We start from the raw sequence: 18,967 nt of genomic DNA, 5'->3' as shown, positions 1-18,967 counted from the left end.
CTGAATCCTTTTGTACTTCAATAAACAAAAGCTCAACTCAATGAATATGTGACTTTTGACAAGTTCTGTTAATATTCAGTACCTCCTAAGGAAAAACAAAATCTTTGGCAGGGGCAGAATCAAGGGAACATTTTTTTCTTCTCTGCATAATGTTTCCCCTGTCCTGAATGTCAGTGTAATAGAGGAACAGAGCATTGAGCCTTCAGAGTAAACTGACTTGGGCAAATTGCCAAGAGAAGCAAGACCCAGAGCCTCCTCTCCCAAAATACTCTGCCCAAAAGCCCAGATGGGAGTCCTGACAGATCCCAACCACCCTCATGATCCAGCCCTGTGAGACAAAGCTACATTGAGTTGAGCAAGGCCAAGCAAGGTCTGGATTCTGTTAGGATCTGGGCACTTACTATATGCTAGACACTATGCTAAGTGTTATACTCATGTCATCCTCTATAATCCAGGCAACCTCTTTGGGAGGAAGTTCATTTTATCCCCATTTCAAAGCCTAAGCTTCTGCCCTCTCTGCTATCCAGCTCCAGAGCATGGAAGGTTCTCCTCTGCCAGGCAGGGCTGGGGTCTCAGTCCCGCTGAGCCAGGTCAGGAGGCAGTCCAGCCTTTTATTTCGGTCTGTCCCAGCCTAGGGCCATGGCTACCTCCCCTAGCATTGGCTTTATTATCTAGATGCAGCTGTGAAGGAGCAGACAGGGTGATCAGTGCTTACAGTAAAGGAGTACTCATAGAAATTCACTCTGATGTAAGGAAGAACAGAGCAAAGAAATCAACAAAAGATTTTAAAAGACAATGGCTAACCTTTGCTAAAAGCAGTTTCCATTCGGTATTTTGCCAGGACTGAACTTTGTTCTCAAGCAGGTTTATTTTTACAACCTCCATCCATGTGCTAAATTTAACCATGTTGGCTGCACTTGCTGCTGGATCTGGAGGGCAGATGCTGCCTGTTCTCAAATGGCACTTGGGTTGTGTGGAGGCTCCGGACAGCCACCATCCTTAAATGCCAGAAATAGATTTTTAAGGGGTGTGTGCTGATAACCCCAGGTTTGGAACTTGTGGGTACACGTGTCATGCTCACCCACTTGATTATATCTGGAGGGTGCCAAAGCCCTGGAAGCAGGCCTCATGAGGATGGGGACACAAGGCTAGAAGCCGCCTTAGGTGTAATCCTTTCCATGAAAGTGAAAGTGTTAGTCGCTGAGTTGTGTCTGATTCTTTGTGACCCCATGGAATGTAGCCTGCCAGGCTCCTCTGTCCATGGGATTCTTCTGGCAAGAATACCAGGAGAATACAAGTTGCCATTTTCTTCTCCAGGGGATTCTTCCTGACCCAGGGATCGAAACTGGGTTTCCTGAATTTCAGGCACAGTCTTTACTGTCTAAGCCACCAGGAAATCCTAACCATGAGCTCTTTGTATAGTTGTAGCTGGTGTGTGTGTGTGTGGGGGGGAGGAGGGTTTAAGAAATATATATTTTCATCAATTTCTTGCTTAAAGCAACAAATTCAAAACCCTCTCAGGGCCTAAAACAATGGAGACTCTTAGGACATACACTGACCCCGCACCTGATTTGGATCAAGTGATCAATTATAATGCCTTTAAGTCTAAGGCCTCTATCTTGTTCTAAAATTATTTCCTGGTTTTTGAAACTAGAAAAACCTAGTTTAACAGTGGGGTACGGCTACTTCCAGACCCCTTGTTTTTTGTTTCTTCAATAAAAAAAGCAATCGCCTCCTCCTGCTGAATTCCCCCTTACATCCAAGTCAATGCCCACCATGCTCCTAAGGCACTGAGAGGTCAGGTGGGCTCCACCCTACAGGAGTAGACAGTGGATACAAGGTCCCTCAGGGCCAGGGTTAGGACACTAGCCCTGCTCAGTGATCCCTAGTCCTCAGCGGGTTCACTTTTTCCAGTCCTGAGAATCCTCTCTTCAAAAGACATTTGCTGAGCATCTGTTCTGAAGTAAAGATTGTGCCAAGGACTTGGGACACAAAGTTAGTAAGACATGGTTCTTGACCTCAGGAGCCCAGAGTCCAGCAGGGAGACTGTCATGTACCGAGAGAACACTAACACTGTAAGGGTGGTACTGTCTCAGCAGGATGAGTGAAGAGCTTTAAACACACAGAGGAGGGAGAGATTAACTGGGGGTGGGGTTGGGATGCACTGTGACTGAGGATCTAAATTTATCAGACACTGTTAGATGTTTAATAATACCTGGTGATAAGTTTTTTAAAATGAGTTAGTTTGCTTTTTAAACATTAACCAAGGCCAAGTTTTATAAGATACTATTACTAATGCCTCTGTGTGTGTGTGTGTGGGCGGAGGGAACTCAAGTGGGAGGAAAGGGAGCCTGTTGGCTGAGGCAGGGCTGCCTTGTTACAGCACTCCCTATGAACGCTCACTGGAGTCTTCAGCCAAATCGTAAGCCAACACTGTCACCCTCGCTGTCTCCAGACAGGGAAACAGTGTGGAAGGCTTGTTCCAGTGAGAAAGTCACTTTTGTTCTGTGTGGCCACAGCTGATTAGAGGGGAAGAGAAGGGGCACCAGACTCAATAACAACAACTTATCAAACTTGGGTTAGGCTGGATCAGATTTCTCTCTGGGAAATGTGGAATTAGGAAACCATGGACCAAAGCAGTGAGCTACTTAAGAAGGAAGCTTGTGACGCAGAAAGGGGCCGATGACTGGTGGGGTTGGGGAAGCTGGGAGAACAAATTGGAGGGTGGCAACCAAAATAAACTAGGGCAAATCAAGGTTGTGAAGGAGAGCTTGAAAAAACGTTGGAAAGCAGTTGGCAAAGAAAGGACAGAAGGCAGATAGGCAGACAGGTGTAGCAACTCAGAGACAGACAGACAGGCAGGTAGTACTGCTTAAGTCCCTAAAGCCCTGGCCACATGTATCCTGTCCATAAACTTCCCTTTTTATTATAATATTTCTAATATCCTGAATGGGCCCCTGTCCTGTCCTTGTTCACATAAACATGAGTAGCTCAGAAAGAGAGGAGAGATCAGTACGCTGGGGATACCTCAAGGTGGCACCAGCTAATGCCCCTTTTAGAGCATCTTACTTTGTTGTTTCTCCTTCCAACAACTGGTCTGGATATAATCAATGTAATCCTTCTCTATCGTCTTCTCCAGGTCACGCAGAGATGCACCTCTGTAGGCCTTGTCAAAGTTTTTATCCACGAAGTAAGGCACCTGTAGGTTCTGGGTTTCTCTAGAAATGGTGTGGCCCAAGGTCCTAAAACAAGAAGAGGCTCAGGTGTGCTTGTTATATTTGGAAATATCACTCTTAGCACTGTCCTCGCTGACATCATCATCACATTCACCTCTTCATAGATGCAGATACCATTTCTAACACATCAACATTTATTATTTCCCAAGCAGTAAGTGCAATATTGTCAGTGTCACTACTCTATGAGCATGTTCAAGTGGATTCAGTCTCAGCATATTTATTCTCTTAAATGAGTCATCTCCCTCTCTTCTTTCTCCCTTTTTCTCTCTTTAAGACATACATCATGATGGGTTTACATATATTGTGAAATGATTACCACAATGTCTAACATGTCTAATAGGTAATCTGCTAACATCTGTCTTCTCATGTTGCTGCTGCTGCTGCTAAGTCACTTCAGTCGTGTCCGACTCTGTGTGACCCCATAGACGGAAGCCCACCAGGCTCCCCCGTCCCTGGGATTCTCCAGGCAAGAACACTGGAGTGGGTTGCCATTTCCTTCTCCAATGTGTGAAAATGAAAAGTGAAAGTGAAGTCGCTCAGTCACGTCCGACCCTTAGCGACCCCACGGACTGCAGCCTACCAGGCTCCTCCATCCATGGGATTTTCTAGGCAATAGTACTGGAGTGGCTTGCCATTGCCTTCTCCATGTCTTCTCATATAGATACAATAAAAAGAAAATAAAGAAGACCAAAAAAAAAAAGACAAGAATAAAGGAAAAATTTTTTTCTTGTGATGAGAACTCTTACTACTTAGTCTCTTTAACTTTTCTATCATTTCCTATCATACAGCAGTGTTAACTACTACAACACTGTATTGTATGTGACATACATCGTATTTACTAATATTTATCTTACAACTATTAGTTTGTAACTTTGACCATCTTCCTTCAATTCCACCTCCCTCTCTCTTCCACCTTTGGTAACCAGAAATTTTATCTCCTTTTCTGAGTTTTTTTTTTAGATTCCACATATAAGTGAGATTATACAGTATTTGTCTTTCTCTGACTTACTTCGTTTAGCATAATGCCTTCAGAGTCCCTCAGTGTGGTCAGAAATGCTAGAATTTTCATTTTTTAGGGCTGAATAATATTCCTCTCTGTGTATATATGTGTGTGTTTGTGTGTAGGCTTTTTCCATGTTATGGCTACTGTAAACATTGTTGCTATGAACATGAAGGTGCAGCTACCTGGATTCACCTCTCTTAGACTGTTTTCTCTGTTAAAAGTAGAATGCTGAATGTTTAAAAAGCAATTTATATATTCTGCAGGACCTGGCATGGCAGCTGGCACAGAGTGGCTACTGGTAAATGTTGGTTGAATGAAACAATTGCTACTGTAAACTACTCACAAATAGCTAGACAGCTTATACCAACTTAGTTCCAATTTTTAGGACATGATAAAAAGTACTTCACGCGTAGCTGTTAGATGAGAACTGCAAAAAACTGATACAAAAGATTTCAATTATACCTCCAGGCTAACTCTTAGTGATATCCAAAAGTCTCTGATGTTCAGAAACTTTAACAGGTTGTGGGTTAACTAAAGTCTAACCATAAGAAAGTATAGAAGGGAGCTCAAATTGCAGTTAAAACAATGTGATGGTAATGTGCAAATCCAAGCTGACTTTGTTCAGACTGAACAAAGTCTATCTTAAAGGAGTTATATTTGACCTTTTCCTAGCTTTTCCTTTGATCTCTTAACTCATGGATCTTGCTGGATGTCTAAGAGTTCAGGCCATGATTGCTCTCGCCTCTTTCTGGAAAGCTGAGGGCAGGTTTCTGCCTACCTCACTGGCCTGATGAGAAAGGAGGTAGCAGTAGCATATGGAGAAAGATGGGAAGTCAGGAAATTAGAGGGACTCAGGCCAGTGTGACCTGATAACAATAACCTCTCTCCGAGTCTCAGCTTTCCTCTCTGTAAAATGAAGATATTGATCTAGAATGATAGCCTTAAGGCTATAGTGATCACCAACAAGAGCTCTTCCTCTTAGGTATTATTCCACGACAGAGTCCACATTTGAAAGGTTTTTGTCTGCTAAACTCTAACTGTAAATAATGGCTCATTTCCCATTATTAATTAAAAAAAATAAACCAGTGATTCTCAAATTTAGTATGGACCAGAATTATCTGGAAGGCTTGTTAAAACTCATATTGCTGGTTCTCACCTGTAGAGTTTCTGATTCAACAGACACAGAGTAAGGCCTAAGAGTTTGCACTTCTAACATGTTGCCATTTAATGCTTGGTCTAGGGATCACACTTTGACAACTGATTTAACAGAAATACTTAATTGAAGAAATTTAAAAATTCCTATCAGAGCTCATATTTTTCATGCAATACAAACTTTATAATGATTTCTATATTTTTAGCAAAAGCAAAGAAATGAGATACTATGGTTTTTGACTGTACAGCCTTATGAATAAAAGTTCTATTCTGGCAGTTTCTTAAATCGGACATAATCACTAGATCTTAGTTACTATGTTCTCAGATTCACAGGGGGGCAGTGATACTTTCATAAACTCATTAAGGTCCTTTCTAACTCTAACATAGAATGTTAAAGATTTAATCTGAACCTGGAGTTAGTCTGTTAATCCCTCAGAAACCAGCTGTTGCTGTTCCGCAGTTGACCAGATGATGTCGCTGTAGAACAAAACAATGCAGGTCCTGAGTGCATGGGAAACTGCCTGAAGTAATTTTGAGTCTCTGCATTATTACTATCCAGCTGTTCCTTTAAACACAAAACCAGTGTTTTCCACAACAAAAGGTGACATGAAATGTTAGTAATGTACCAGTTTGTTAAGAAAGATTTGTAAGTATTTGACTTACGATTTATAGAATAGACTATATGGGGGATTAGCAGCTAGCAGCTGAGTAATCACAGATACGATCACAATCACCAGAACTGGAAGTAACTGAATAAATGCAGAATATGTAGTCTGAAAAAGAAAATATATTTGGTGTAAGTGCTCTTCATCAATATAAAGCTTACTGAAAATAGGATAGTTTTCCCAAAGAAAATATGCATTACTAATACATTGCACATTGCTCAAAGTTTTTCTGAGAAGGTTGTATTTTCTGCTGAGAAGTACCAAACAGCTCCATTCTGTCTGCTGAAAAGGCTGAAGGGGACCCACTCACAACCTGGACTGACACTCAGTAATCCTGCAGCCTCCTTTTCCAAGACCAATGAAGCAGACTTCTGTGCGATAGTCTGCCCAGCCTGTGACCCTCACAAGGTCACGTTATCATGCAGTTCTGTTGCCCTGGCCTCAGCTGAGCAGACTGGGGTACATCTAGCAGACATCTAACCATAGCAGGGATGATCACTTTCTCCCTCCTAAGAATCTGGGATTGAGATTCATCACCATTCACTGCTAGGCAGTCACTTGAAAGGACACACAGAGGCACTGTAGACTGGACACTTGCAAGGGGAAGTAGAAAAGCCAGGCTGCTTAGAGAGAACAAAGCAGACGCAGAGAGTCAGGAAAACTGGAGACAGTCTGGCCCCAAGAGTCACGGAGAGCACAGCTGCGTGATGCCTGACAGCACCCCAGTTCCTGGTTCCCATCTGTCACAAGGCCCAGCATGCTTCCTGCCCTTGAGCTTCATGAGATTCCCTTGATCCCTTAATTTAACCCCTCTTTAGTACTGAATATTATAAAGAGGGTCCCTATTCTCTGCAGTCAAGAAAATCTTTTTCAAGACAGCCCCAAAGGGGAACAGATTTCCCAGGATAGTCACCAAAGAATGGGTGGGGGAGGGGTACCATTCTGGCCTATTTGGGCCAGTTATCCAGCTCTTCTTACCATGCTTCGGCTTTCCTAAAGCATTTAGCACATATCTCAAGCTGAACTTCAAAAACCTGATCTTACTCCATAAAGGTCAGTTTCAGTATGAGCGTTTATGGGCAGCTATTGTCCTGTCCTCCCCAGGTACCTGAGGCTTATCTTCTTCCTCTTCCTTCCGTGTCTGCATTCTCTCATGTCGGTGCCGCCGGCGGTAATAGTGGGTGTCATCTGTCACATTTGAAAACATATGAATATTTCCTGGAAAAGAAAGAAAAATACTTAGCACACAATATGGCACACACCTCTTCCTTGCCTTTTCCAAGGTCGGTGCTTCCAACTAGGCTCTTTGAGGGTAGGGTATTGTCCCATTTTACCCAATAGAAAAATAAGACAGTAGATATATCAAGTGAACCGGCTGAAAATGGGACATGCTTAGCTCTCTAACCCTTATTTAAACAGTCCTTTGTAACTAGTGAGTGAGAGAAACCTGAGAGGCAGAGAAAGAAAGAGCACTTGGGCCATGAATCCTGTCTGACATGCTCTTATCTGCCTTCTTGCCCAATATCAGATTATGTCACCAGTATCTTTAATAGCAACTCCACAAAATTCAATTTACTTCCAAGGCATTTAATTAACCCAACTGCCAATTCTCTGGGGGTATTTTTCTAATCTTTACCTTTATATAAGTGCTAGTTTACAATAATTATAATATAGGAATTTTGTTTCTAATTTATACAATACTTAAAAAAAATATCCAATCCTTACAGCAGCCCTGTGAGGTTGCTATTATCAGCCCCATTTTTTGGTAAGGAAACAAGATCAGACAGACTAAGTAAAAATCAAGCATAGTTGGAGGCTGGAGATGACTTCAACCTCAGCTTATCTGATTCCAAAGTCTTGTTTCCACCATACCATGGCCCCTCTATTCAGATCCTGAAAATATATATGACTGTTTTTGGCCACGCCACATGGTATATGGGATCTTAGCTCTCCAACTAGGGATAAAACCTGAGCCCCCTGCAGTAGAAGTGCAGGGTCTTAACCACTGGACCACCAGGGAAGTTCCTAAGACTTTTTAAATGAAAAAATCTGGGATACTAACCTGTAGGAAAATGTCCTCCAAAAAAGACATTGAATAGCTCTTCTGGAGTGATGTCGGTTTCAAAGTCCCTGTAATAATTATAAGGTCTGGCTCGAGGGGCAGTGAAAGTCACCTGTTCATCTCCATATTCATCATAGCGGAGTCTCTTGTCAGGATTGCTCAGGACTGCAAAAGCATTTCCTATTGCTGCAACAAAAACAAAAAGCACCAGAGTACATAGTCTTTGTTGCAGCTAAGGGTAATAACAGTAGTAGCAGTGAAGAGTTGGTGCTGGACAACTTCACAGTGACCCAAGGAGAGGTGTTTGGGCCTGAAAGTTCACCGATGTGCTTGCCCTTGAAATCTTCCCAAGATCTAGTTTGATAAGCCTGAAACAACACTGGAGTCAAGATAAACTTAGAAGTACTGTTCTCCCTCATCAAAAACGTTTTATTTCATTTGAGAGCAATAGTTTATGGTCAGAAACAGTTTATGCATAAGCAATGGTATTCTAACATGAAGTCCCATACAGTCTCCTGAATAAAATAATAAATGAAAATCCTCCTACTTAGTTAAAAGCAATGCCTCAGTCATCAGTCTTATTTCAGCTTACTTTTAAACACTGTCTTTAGAAATTAGGAAATGTATCTCCAGGGAATTCCCTGGTCATCCAGTGGTTAGAACCTGTGCTTCCACTACCAAGGGTCCAGGTTCATTCCCTGGTTGGGGAACTAAGATCCCACAAGCCAATCATCATGGCTTAAAAAAACAAAAAAAAATATGTCCAGTGCCTCAGTGAGGGATCAAAGTTCGAAGAGACTACATAAGCATACCATCACTTCTCCTCCCTGTGCACAAATGTGCAAACTTTGTCCAATTTAATTTAAACATACAGTCAGTACCACCAATCAAAGAAATCTTAAAAAAAAAATCTTTTAAGTCATTCCCACCTGCCTACCTTTAATTCAGTCAACACTATCAGAAACATAGTCAGAAAGAGCATTTCCTTGTGATTCTTCCAGTCAGGGAACTGTCTTAAGTATTTATAGCAATAAAACAGTTAAGCAGAAAAAAACAAACAGAAAAACCTAAACAGAGTTGTTTAAATATTCACATCCCTTGAAATCTGGCAGATTTCTTAGAGAAGTGGCATTAGTCTGTGATGTACCCTACAAGAAGGTATGATGAGAATGTGGTTTATCTGTTTCCTTATAGAAACTGTGGGGAGAATGAGATTCACAAAGGCACATCAACAAAGGTAGTTTGTCTTCTAAGGTAAATGCTGACTTTAAAAAAATGTCTCAGATCTATCAGTTTTTTTACTTTTTCTTTTTTATGAACATTTATTTATTTGGCTGTGCTGCGTCTTAGTTGGGGCATTGCTGCTGCTACTGCTAAGTCACTTCAGTCGTGTCCAACTCTATGCGACCCCATAGACGGAAGCCCATCAGGCTCCCCCGTCCCTGGGATTCTCCAGGCAAGAACACTGGAGTGGGTTGCCATTTCCTTCTCCAATGTGTGAAAGTGAAAAGTGAAAGTGAAGTCGCTCAGTCGTGTCTGACCCTTAGTGACCCCACGGACTGCAGCCTACCAGGCTCCTCCATCCATGGGATTTTCTAGGCAATAGTACTGGAGTGGCTTGCCATTGCATTAGGGATCTTTAATCTTTTAGTTGCAGCACGTGGGATCCAGTTCCCTGACCAGGGATCGAACCTGGGTCCCCTGCATTGCAAGCACTGAGTCTTAGCCACTGGACCACCAGAGAAGTCCCTACTTCTCCTTTTGAAAAATTCAAATCTCCAGAAAAGTTGAAAAAAATAGTACAATAAACACCTTTACCCTTATTCATCAATGTTCGCATTTTACCCGGAGAAGGCAATGGCAAGCCACTCCAGTACTCTTGCCTAGAAAATCCCATGGATGGAAGAGCCTGGTAGGCTGCAGTCTGTGGGGTCACTAAGGGTCGGACACGACAGAGCGACTTCACTTTCACTTTTCACTTTCACACATTGGAGAAGGAAATGGCAACCCACTCCAGTGTTCTTGCCTGGAGAATCCCAGGGACAGGGGAGCCTGGTGGGGTTCTGTCTATGGGGTCACACAGAGTCAGACACAACTGAAGTGACTTACCAGCAGCAGTAGCAGCAGCAGCAGCATTTTACCACTTTGCTTTTTTCAATGCTCTATACATACATGCATATATATAATATGTATTCATTTTTTCTTGCTGAATCACTTGGAAGTAGGCCAAAGATATTATGACACTTCACTCCTAAATATTTCAGCATACATCTCTGAAGAAGAAAGATACTCTCCTATATGATCAAAATATCATATCACAGTTAAGAAAATTAACACCAATTCATTCAGTTCAGTTCAGTCGCTCAGTCGTGTCCGACTCTTTGCGACCCCATGAATCACAGCACGCCAGGCCTCCCTGTCCATCACTAACTCCCGGAGTTCACTCAAACTCATGTCCACAGAGTTGGTGATGCCATCCAGCCATCTCATTCTCTACTGTCCCCTTCTCCTCCTGCCCACAATCCTTCCCAGCATCAGAGTCTTTTCCAGTGAGTCAACTCGTCACATGAGGTGGCCAAAGTATTGGAGTTTCAGCTTTAGCATCAGTCCTTCCAATGAACATCCAGGATCGATCTCCTTTAGAATGGACTGGTTGGATCTCCTTGCAGTCCAAGGGACTCTCAAGAGTCTTCTCCAACACCACAGTTCAAAAGCATTGATTCTTCAGCGATCAGCTTTCTTCACAGTCCAACTCACATCCATACATGACCACTGGAAAAACCATAGCCTTGACTAGACGGACCTTTGTTGGCAAAGTAATGTCTCTGCTTTTTAATATGCTATCTAGGTTGGTTGTAACTTTCCTTCCAAGGAGTAAGCGTCTTTTAATTTCATGGCTGCAATCAGCATCTGCAGTGATTTTGGAACCCCCCAAAATAAAGTCTGACACTGCTTCCACTGTTTCCCCATCTATTTCCCATGAAGTGATGGGACCAGATGCCATGATCTTTGTCTTCTGAATGTTGAGCTTCAAGCCAACCTTTTCACTCTCCTCTTTCACTTTCATCAAGAGGCTTCTTAGTTCCTCTTCACTTTCTGCCACAAGGGTGGTGTCATCTGCATATCTGAGGTTATTGATATTTCTCCCAGAAATCTTGATTCCAGCTTGTGCTTCTTCCAGCCCAGCGTTCCTCATGATGTACTCTGCATAGAAGTTATACAAGCAGGGTGACAATATACAACCTTGATGTACTCCTTTTCCTATTTGGAACCAGTCTGTTGTTCCATGTCCAGTTCTAACTCTTGCTTCCTGACCTGCATACAGGTTTCTCAAGAGGCAGGTCAGGTGGTCTGGTATTCCCATCCCTTTCAGAATTTTCCACAGTTTATTGTGATCCACACAGTCAAAGGCTTTGGCATAGTCAATGAAGCAGAAATAGATGTTTTTCTGGAACTCTCTTGCTTTCTCCGTGACCCAGAGGATGTTGGCAATTTGATCTCTGGTTCCTCTGCCTTTTCTAAAACCTGCTTGATTATCACCCAGTAAATCCATTCAGGGTTAATGTACTGCCTTTGGTTTCACATCTCTTTAGTTTCTTTTCATCTGGAACAGTGTCCCCACCTTTTTTGCTTTTATTTTATTGAATTTTTTGAAGAGTAGTTCAGTGTTCTTTGTAGAATGTTGCATATTTTGATTATTTCCTCTTTATTAGATTCAGGTCAAACATTCTGGCAAGAATACCACATAGTATTACAACATGTAATGTTAAATTGTTCTAGTAATGGGGATGATAAATTATATCACTTGCTTAAAAAGTAATATCAGCTAGCTAGCTCCCTTACTTAGAAAATTTTCCCTGTGCAATCTGGGCTTCCCAAGTGGCTCAGTGGTAAAGAATCTACCTGCCAATGTAGCAGACTGGGGTTTGATCCCTGGGTTGGGAAGATCCCTTGGAGAAGGAAATGGCAACCCACTCCAGTATTCTTGCCTGGGAAATCCCACAGACAGAGGAGCCTGATGGGCTACAGTCCACGGGGTTTGCAAAAGAGTTGGGCATGATTTAGCAACTAAATAACAACAAAATCAGTAAGTATTCTGTGGGGTGATACTTTGACATTATGTGAATATTCTATTCAACAACAACCTATTACCCAATGGTTTTAGCATCCACTGATAATCCTTTCTTGAATCAATGACATTCCTCAGCATGAAGTTCTTAAGTAAAATTTTTATTTATGTATTGGATCCAAAATATTTTTTTGAGAATAAGTTTCTGAAAGTATCACAGAAATCAATGGAAAAAGCTTTGATCTATAACTATGTTTTTGCTCTTTACAAAGTCTTATAAAGCCTTTTTATACTAACTACATGTTTATAATGTAAGTTTCATGAACAAACAGTTTCATGGTCAAAGAAGTTTTGAAATGCTGTCTAGGCCCTACCTGCAAGTGGTTACCAACCTTTAAGTTCCACAAGGGGAGTCATATATCACTTTTACTTACCCTGGCACCTGGCACATAGATCTTCAATAAATATTTGCCGAATCAAAGAATAAAAGGTTCTGTAAGGTATTACAGAGAAACTGGTTTTTGTTTTTTTTCCAAAAGAAATTAAGGTAAGAAATTAGGGAGAGATCTATGCTAATAATCACTATCTAAGAGGTGTGGCAGGAAAAAACAAGACCCTGCTTGTAGCCTTAGAAAACAATTACAAGGGAGGCTAGAAACAATTTGTTGTGACCAGACATCACAAGGAAGGCATAATTAAGCATTAGTTTAGGATCAGACCTTTGAAAGCATCTGTTGCTCCAGGAGCACAGTTCTTGTCAGGATGAAATTTCAAGGCAAGTTTTCGGTAAGCTTTCTTAAGCTCTTCATCACTAGCATCTCGTGAAACTCCCAGAATTTCATAGTAATTTCTGCATTTCTTGATCCTAAAAACACAAATCAGAAACATTTTTTTGGTATGTCTACAAAGGTCCCTTTTGTACAATTAACTGCAAAATAGTAAATCAATCCTCTTTCCAATCTGGGAGCCCCAAAGCAGAAAGAAAGAAAACTGGTGAACACATTAATGAATCATTCAATTCACTAACAATGTCCTCCTCCCAGTGACAGCTTAATTCCTTTCAAAGTATTTTTACATCTAATATTTTATTCATTCTATATCCTTGTAAGTGGGTAGAACAAGTATACTAATCCTTATATTAAGGCCCAATCTAAGGTCCTCAAGGTTGAACCACAGGACAGCAAAGGCAGAAGAAATACCCTAACCATTTTTTTTAATGTACCTTTTTTTATGGCTATCTTTTTAAACTTTTTTTTAAAAAAGTTATAAAGGCACCTTACCTACCTCCTGAGAAATCTGTATGCAAGTCAAGAAGCAACAGTTAGAACTGGACATGGAACAACAGACTGGTTCCAAATTGGGAAAGGAATACGTCAAGGTTGTATATTGTCACCCTGTTTATTTAACTTATATGCAGAGTGTATCATGCAAAATGCCAGGCTGGATGAAGCACAAGCTGGAATCAAGCTTGCCCTGAGAAATATCAATAACCCTTATGGCAGAAAGCGAAGAACTAAAGAGCCTATTGATGAAAGTGAAAGAGGAGAGCGAAAAAGTTGGCTTAAAACTCAACATTCAGAAAACTAAGATCATGGGATCTGGTCCCACCACTTCATGGCAAATAGATGGGGAACCAATGGAAACAGAGACTTTATTTTTTGGGCTCCAAATTCACTGCAGATGGTGATTGCAGCCATGAAATTAAAAGATGTTTGCTCCTTGGAAGAAAAGCTATGACCAACCTAGACAGCTATTAAAAAGCAGAAACAACAAAATTCTGTAAAACAATTGTCCTTCAATAAAAAAATAAATTAAAAAAAAAGGCAGAGACATTACTTTGCCAACAAAGGTCTGTCTAGTCAAAGCTACGGGTTTTTGAGGAGTCATATATGGATGTGAGAGTTGGACTATAAAGAAAGCTGAGTGCTGAAGAATTGATGTTTTTGAACTGTGGTGTTGGAGAAGACTCTTGAGAGTCCCTTGGACTGCAAAGAAATCAAACCAGTCAATCCTAAAGGAAATCAGTCCTGAATATTCATTGGAAGGACTGATGCTGAAGCTGAAACTCCAATAATTTGGCCACCTGATGTGAAGAACAGATTCACTGGAAAAGACTCAGATGCTGGGAAAGATTGAAGGCAGAAGGAGAAGGGGAAGACAGGATGAGATGGTTGGATGGCATCACCGACTCGATGGACATGAGTTTGAGCAAGCTCTGGGAGTTGGTGATGATCAGGGAAGCCTGGCATGCTGCAGTCCATGGGTTTTCAAAGAGTTGGACATGACTGAGCAACTGAACTGAACTGATGGTAGAAGAAAAATATCCAAAATACTAAACTATATACAGTGAAACAACTTCCTGCTTCCCCATTCTCTGTCCCCCCAATCTCCTATGCTAAGAATAACCACAGTTAGAAGTTTTCCGTGGGGATTTCCTTGGTGGCCTAGTAGTTAGGATTCTGAGCTTTCACTGCCGTAACCCAGGTTCAATCCCTGGCCAGGGAACTGAGATCCTACAAGACGCATAGCACAGCCCAAAAAAAGTTTTCTCTGGTTCCCATGTACCGAGACAGCACATGTATAGAAATGGCCCCATTTTTTTCTTACTTTTTTCCTTTTTTTTCTTAGTAAGCCTAAATGTAAGCATATTATAATCACCTAAATGTAAGCATATTATAATCACCCTTCTACATCCTTTTTTTAAACAACAATTTATCTTGGGGATTGACCAGTAACTTACAGAGATGAGAAGTACAGGGATAATAGTTTACACCACCAGAGCAGTTCTGAACTTTTTGATATAAAAAGTCTTTTATACTCTTATAAAAAGATATAATAGGATGTTATATAGTCTCTCAAGTGAAAAAGGCAAATATGTGTTTGTATTATTATGAAGATATTGTGTGTTTTTTGGGGGGGGCTGCACCAAGTGGCATATGGAACTTTCCTGATCAGTGGTCAAACCTGCACCCCCTGCAGTGGAAGCAAAGAATCTTAACCACTGGACCACTAGGGAAGTTCACAAAGATAGTTTAAAACTTGAAGACCCCTTTCCAAAGTGGTCTTGGGATTCCCAAACCACACCTTTGAGAATGGATGGACTACAACATGAATTCTGGAGTCACAATGCCTTGGTTGGCATCTGACTTTGCTGTGGACTTAACTCTGTGAATTGTATTATCTTTTGAAATGGGCTAATAATTATACCCATATTTCACAGAACTGTTTTAATTAAATTAAGTGTTCATTAAAATTCTTGATAGCATCTGACATGATGTAAATATTGGCTACTGTTAAAAATCTACCACATTCTACAAATGGCCAACAGGCACACAAAAATATCTCAACATTGCTAATTACTAGAGAAATGCGAATCAAAACTACAATGTGGTATCTATCACCTCACATTGGTCAGAATGGCGATCATCAAAAAGTCTACAAAATACAAATGCTTGAGTGGGTGTAGAAAAAAGGAAACCCTCCTACATTCTTGGGAGGAATATAAATTGGTGCAGCCATTATGGAGAATAGTATGGTGGTTCCTTAAAAAAACTAAAAATAGAACATATGATCCTGGACATACATCTGGAAAAGATGAAAACTCTAATTTGAAAAGATACATGCATTCCAGTGTTCACAGTAGCACTCTTTACAATAGCCAGATGAATGGATAGAAAAGATGTGGTGTATATATATAGTGGAATATTACTCAGCCATAAAAAGAATGAAACGCCATTTGTAGCAACAAGGATGGATCTAGAGATTATGATACTAGGTGAGGTAAGTCAGACAAAGACAAGTATCATATGGTATCACTTGTATGTGGACTATAAAAAGATCATACAAATGAGCTGATTTTACAAAACAGATACAGACTAACTGACACAGAAAACAAATTTATGGTTACCAGAGGGGAAAGCTGTCTAAGTTGGCCATAACTTTCCTTCCAAGGAGTAAGCATCTTTTAATTTCATGGCTGCAATCACCATCTGCGGTGATTTTGGAGCCCCCAAAAAGAAAGTCTACCACTGTTTTCACTGTTTCCCTATCTATTTCCCATGAAATGATGGGACCAGATGCCATGATCTTAGTTTTCTGAATGTTGAGCTTTAAGCCAACTTTTTCAGTCTCCTCTTTCACTTTCATCAAGAGGCTCTTTAGTTCTTCTTCATTTTCTGCCATAAGGGTGGTGTCATCTGCATATCTGAGGTTATTGATATTTCTCCCGGCAATCTTGATTCCAGCTTGTGCTTCTTCCAGCCCAGTGTTTCTCATGATGTACTTTGCATATAAGTGAAATAAGCAGGGTGACAATATACAGCTTTGACATACTCCTTTTCCTATTTGGAACCAGTCTGTTGTTCCATGTCCAGTTCTAACTGTTGCTTCCTGACCTGCATACAGATTTCTCAACAGGCAAGTCAGATGGTCTGGTATTCCCATCTCTTGAAGAATTTTCCACACGGTTTGTTACGATCCACACAGTCAAAGGCTTTGGCATAGTCAATAAAGCAGAAGTAGATGTTCTTCTGGAACTCTCTTGCTTTTTCGATGATCCAGGGGATGTTGGCAATTTGATCTCTGGTTCCTCTGCCTTATCTGAAACCAGCTTGAATATCTGGAAGTTCATGGTTCATGTATTGTTGAAGCCTGGCTTGGAGAATTTTGAGCATGACTTTACTAGCGGGTGAGATAAGTGCAATTGTGTGGTAGTCTGAGCACTCTCTGGCATTGCCTTTCTTGGGATTGGAATGAAAACTGACCTTTTCCAGTCCTGTGGCCACTGCTGAGTTTTCCAAATTTGCTGGCATATTGAGTGCAACACTTTCACAGTATCATCAAGGTTCATCTAGTCAAGGCTATGGTTTTTCCAGTAGTCATGTATGGATGTGAGAGTTGGACTCTAAAGAAAGCTGAGTGCTGAAGAATTGATGCTTTTGAACTGTGGTGTTGGAAGAGACTTTTGAGAGTCTCTTGGACAGCAAGGAGATCCAACCAGTCCATCCTAAAGGAAATCAGTCCTGAGTGTTCATTGGAAAGACTGATATTGAAGCTGAAACTCCAATACTTTGGCCACCTGATGTGAAGAACTGACTCACTGGAAAAGATCCTGATGCTGGGAAAGACTGAAGGCAGGAGAAGAAAGGGATGACAGAGGATGAGATGGTTGGATGGCATCACCAACTCAATGGACACGAGTTTGGGTAAACTCCGGGAGTTGGTGATGGACAGGGAGGCCTGGTGTGCTGCAGTCCATGAGGTCACAAAGAGTCAGACATGACTGAGCAACTGAACTGAACTGAACTGACGAGAAAGCAGGGGTGGGGGAGTGGGAAGGAGGGGGACAGATTAGGACTTGGGGATTAACGATACATACTACTTTATATAAAATAATTAATAAGGCTGTACTATATATATATATAGCACAAGTAACTGTACTCAATATCCCATAATAATCTATAATAGAAAAGAATCTGAAAAAGAACATATATATATAGTTTTACTTAACACAGTACTTTGCTGCACACTAGAAACTAACACAACACTGTAAATCAACTATACTTTTAAAAAAATCTACCACATTCTTCTAAAGGTGCATATTCTTGCACTGTTATGGATGCATGGGCTTCCCAGGTGGTTCAGTGATAAAGAATCCACCTGTCAATGCAGGAGACTTGGGTTTGATCCCTGGGTCAGGAAGATCCCCTTGAGGAGGAAATGGCACCCTACGCCAGTGTTCTTGCCTGGAAAAATCCCACGGACTGAGGAGCCTGGTGGGCAACAATCTACAGGGTTGCAAAGAGTCAGAAACAACTGAGTGACTGAGCATGCATGCATGTACATTCCCTACTGATGGGCATTTAAAATACCTCCAGTTTTTTCTATCTATCACACAACTCAGTTGAGCAGGCAGAGGCTCAGAGTGTTGCTGACGAGTTAATAATAAGTTAGTAACACAGTCGGAGAAGGAAATGGCAACCCACTCCAGTGTTCTTGCCTGGAGAATCCCAGGGAAAGGGGAGCCTGGTGGGCTTCCGTCTATGGGATCACACAGAGTTGGACACGACTGAAGTGACTTAGCAGCAGCAGCAGCAACACAGTCGGGACTATTAATGCATGGTCTTGAATGTCAGTCGCGGTCCTTCCCCAATAGCTGCTTGTGGGGATCCTATGGATTCCTCACCCTAGTTTCCAATTTCTGATTCCATGGCAAATACTCCCCTCCCTCTCTCCTTCCATCTCTCCCTTGTCAGATATATAACTTTAAAATATTTTCTCCTGTTTTGTGGGTTGATTTTTCACCTTCTTGGTGGTATCTTTTGAAGTACAAAATTTTTAATTTTGATGAAGTCCAATTTGCCTATATTTTCTTTTATAACTTGTACTTTGGTTGTCAACACAAAATCACTCCCTAATCCAATGTCACAAAGCTTTACATTTATGCTTTATTCTAAGAGTTTTATAGTTTTAGCTCTTATATTTAGGTCTTAGGTCTTAGAATTAATTTTTTTATATTTTGTGTGAGGAAGGAGTCCAAGTTCATTTTTTGCATGTGGATATCCAGTTGTCCCAACAAGAAGACTAGTCTTTCCCCCATTAATTTGTCTTGGCACTCTTGTCAAAAACCAATTAATCATAAATATAAGGGTTTATCTCAGGAGTGTAAATTCTATTTCATTGATCTAAATGCCTATCTTATGCTAGTGCACACTATCTTCATTCTGAATCTTCATAGTAGGTTTTGAAATTGGAAAGTATGAGTCTTCCAACTTTGCACTT

At 41.1% G+C, this 18,967-nt stretch overlaps 1 protein-coding gene across 1 annotated transcript in view; it reads right to left on the bottom strand.

The window, feature by feature from the left end:
- Nucleotides 1-18,967, bottom strand: part of DNAJC18 (DnaJ heat shock protein family (Hsp40) member C18) — a 29,935-nt gene that overhangs the window by 5,208 nt on the left and 5,760 nt on the right. The window contains exons 3-7 of the mRNA XM_055430503.2: nt 12,907-13,052; nt 8,119-8,304; nt 7,165-7,274; nt 6,055-6,164; nt 3,070-3,242 (exon numbers count right to left, since the gene is read on the bottom strand). Of these exons, the coding sequence (XP_055286478.1) occupies nt 3,070-3,242; nt 6,055-6,164; nt 7,165-7,274; nt 8,119-8,304; nt 12,907-13,052 (725 nt within the window). The remainder of the gene's footprint in view (nt 1-3,069; nt 3,243-6,054; nt 6,165-7,164; nt 7,275-8,118; nt 8,305-12,906; nt 13,053-18,967) is intronic.

Source organism: Moschus berezovskii, chromosome 8 (genome assembly GCF_049115385.1).
Source record: "Moschus berezovskii isolate FMDL1 chromosome 8, NW_MosBer_1.0, whole genome shotgun sequence".
NCBI classification, from domain to species: domain Eukaryota; kingdom Metazoa; phylum Chordata; class Mammalia; order Artiodactyla; family Moschidae; genus Moschus; species Moschus berezovskii.
The sequence above is the reverse complement of the archived record's forward strand: the minus strand, read 5'-3'. Positions and strand labels throughout refer to the sequence as shown.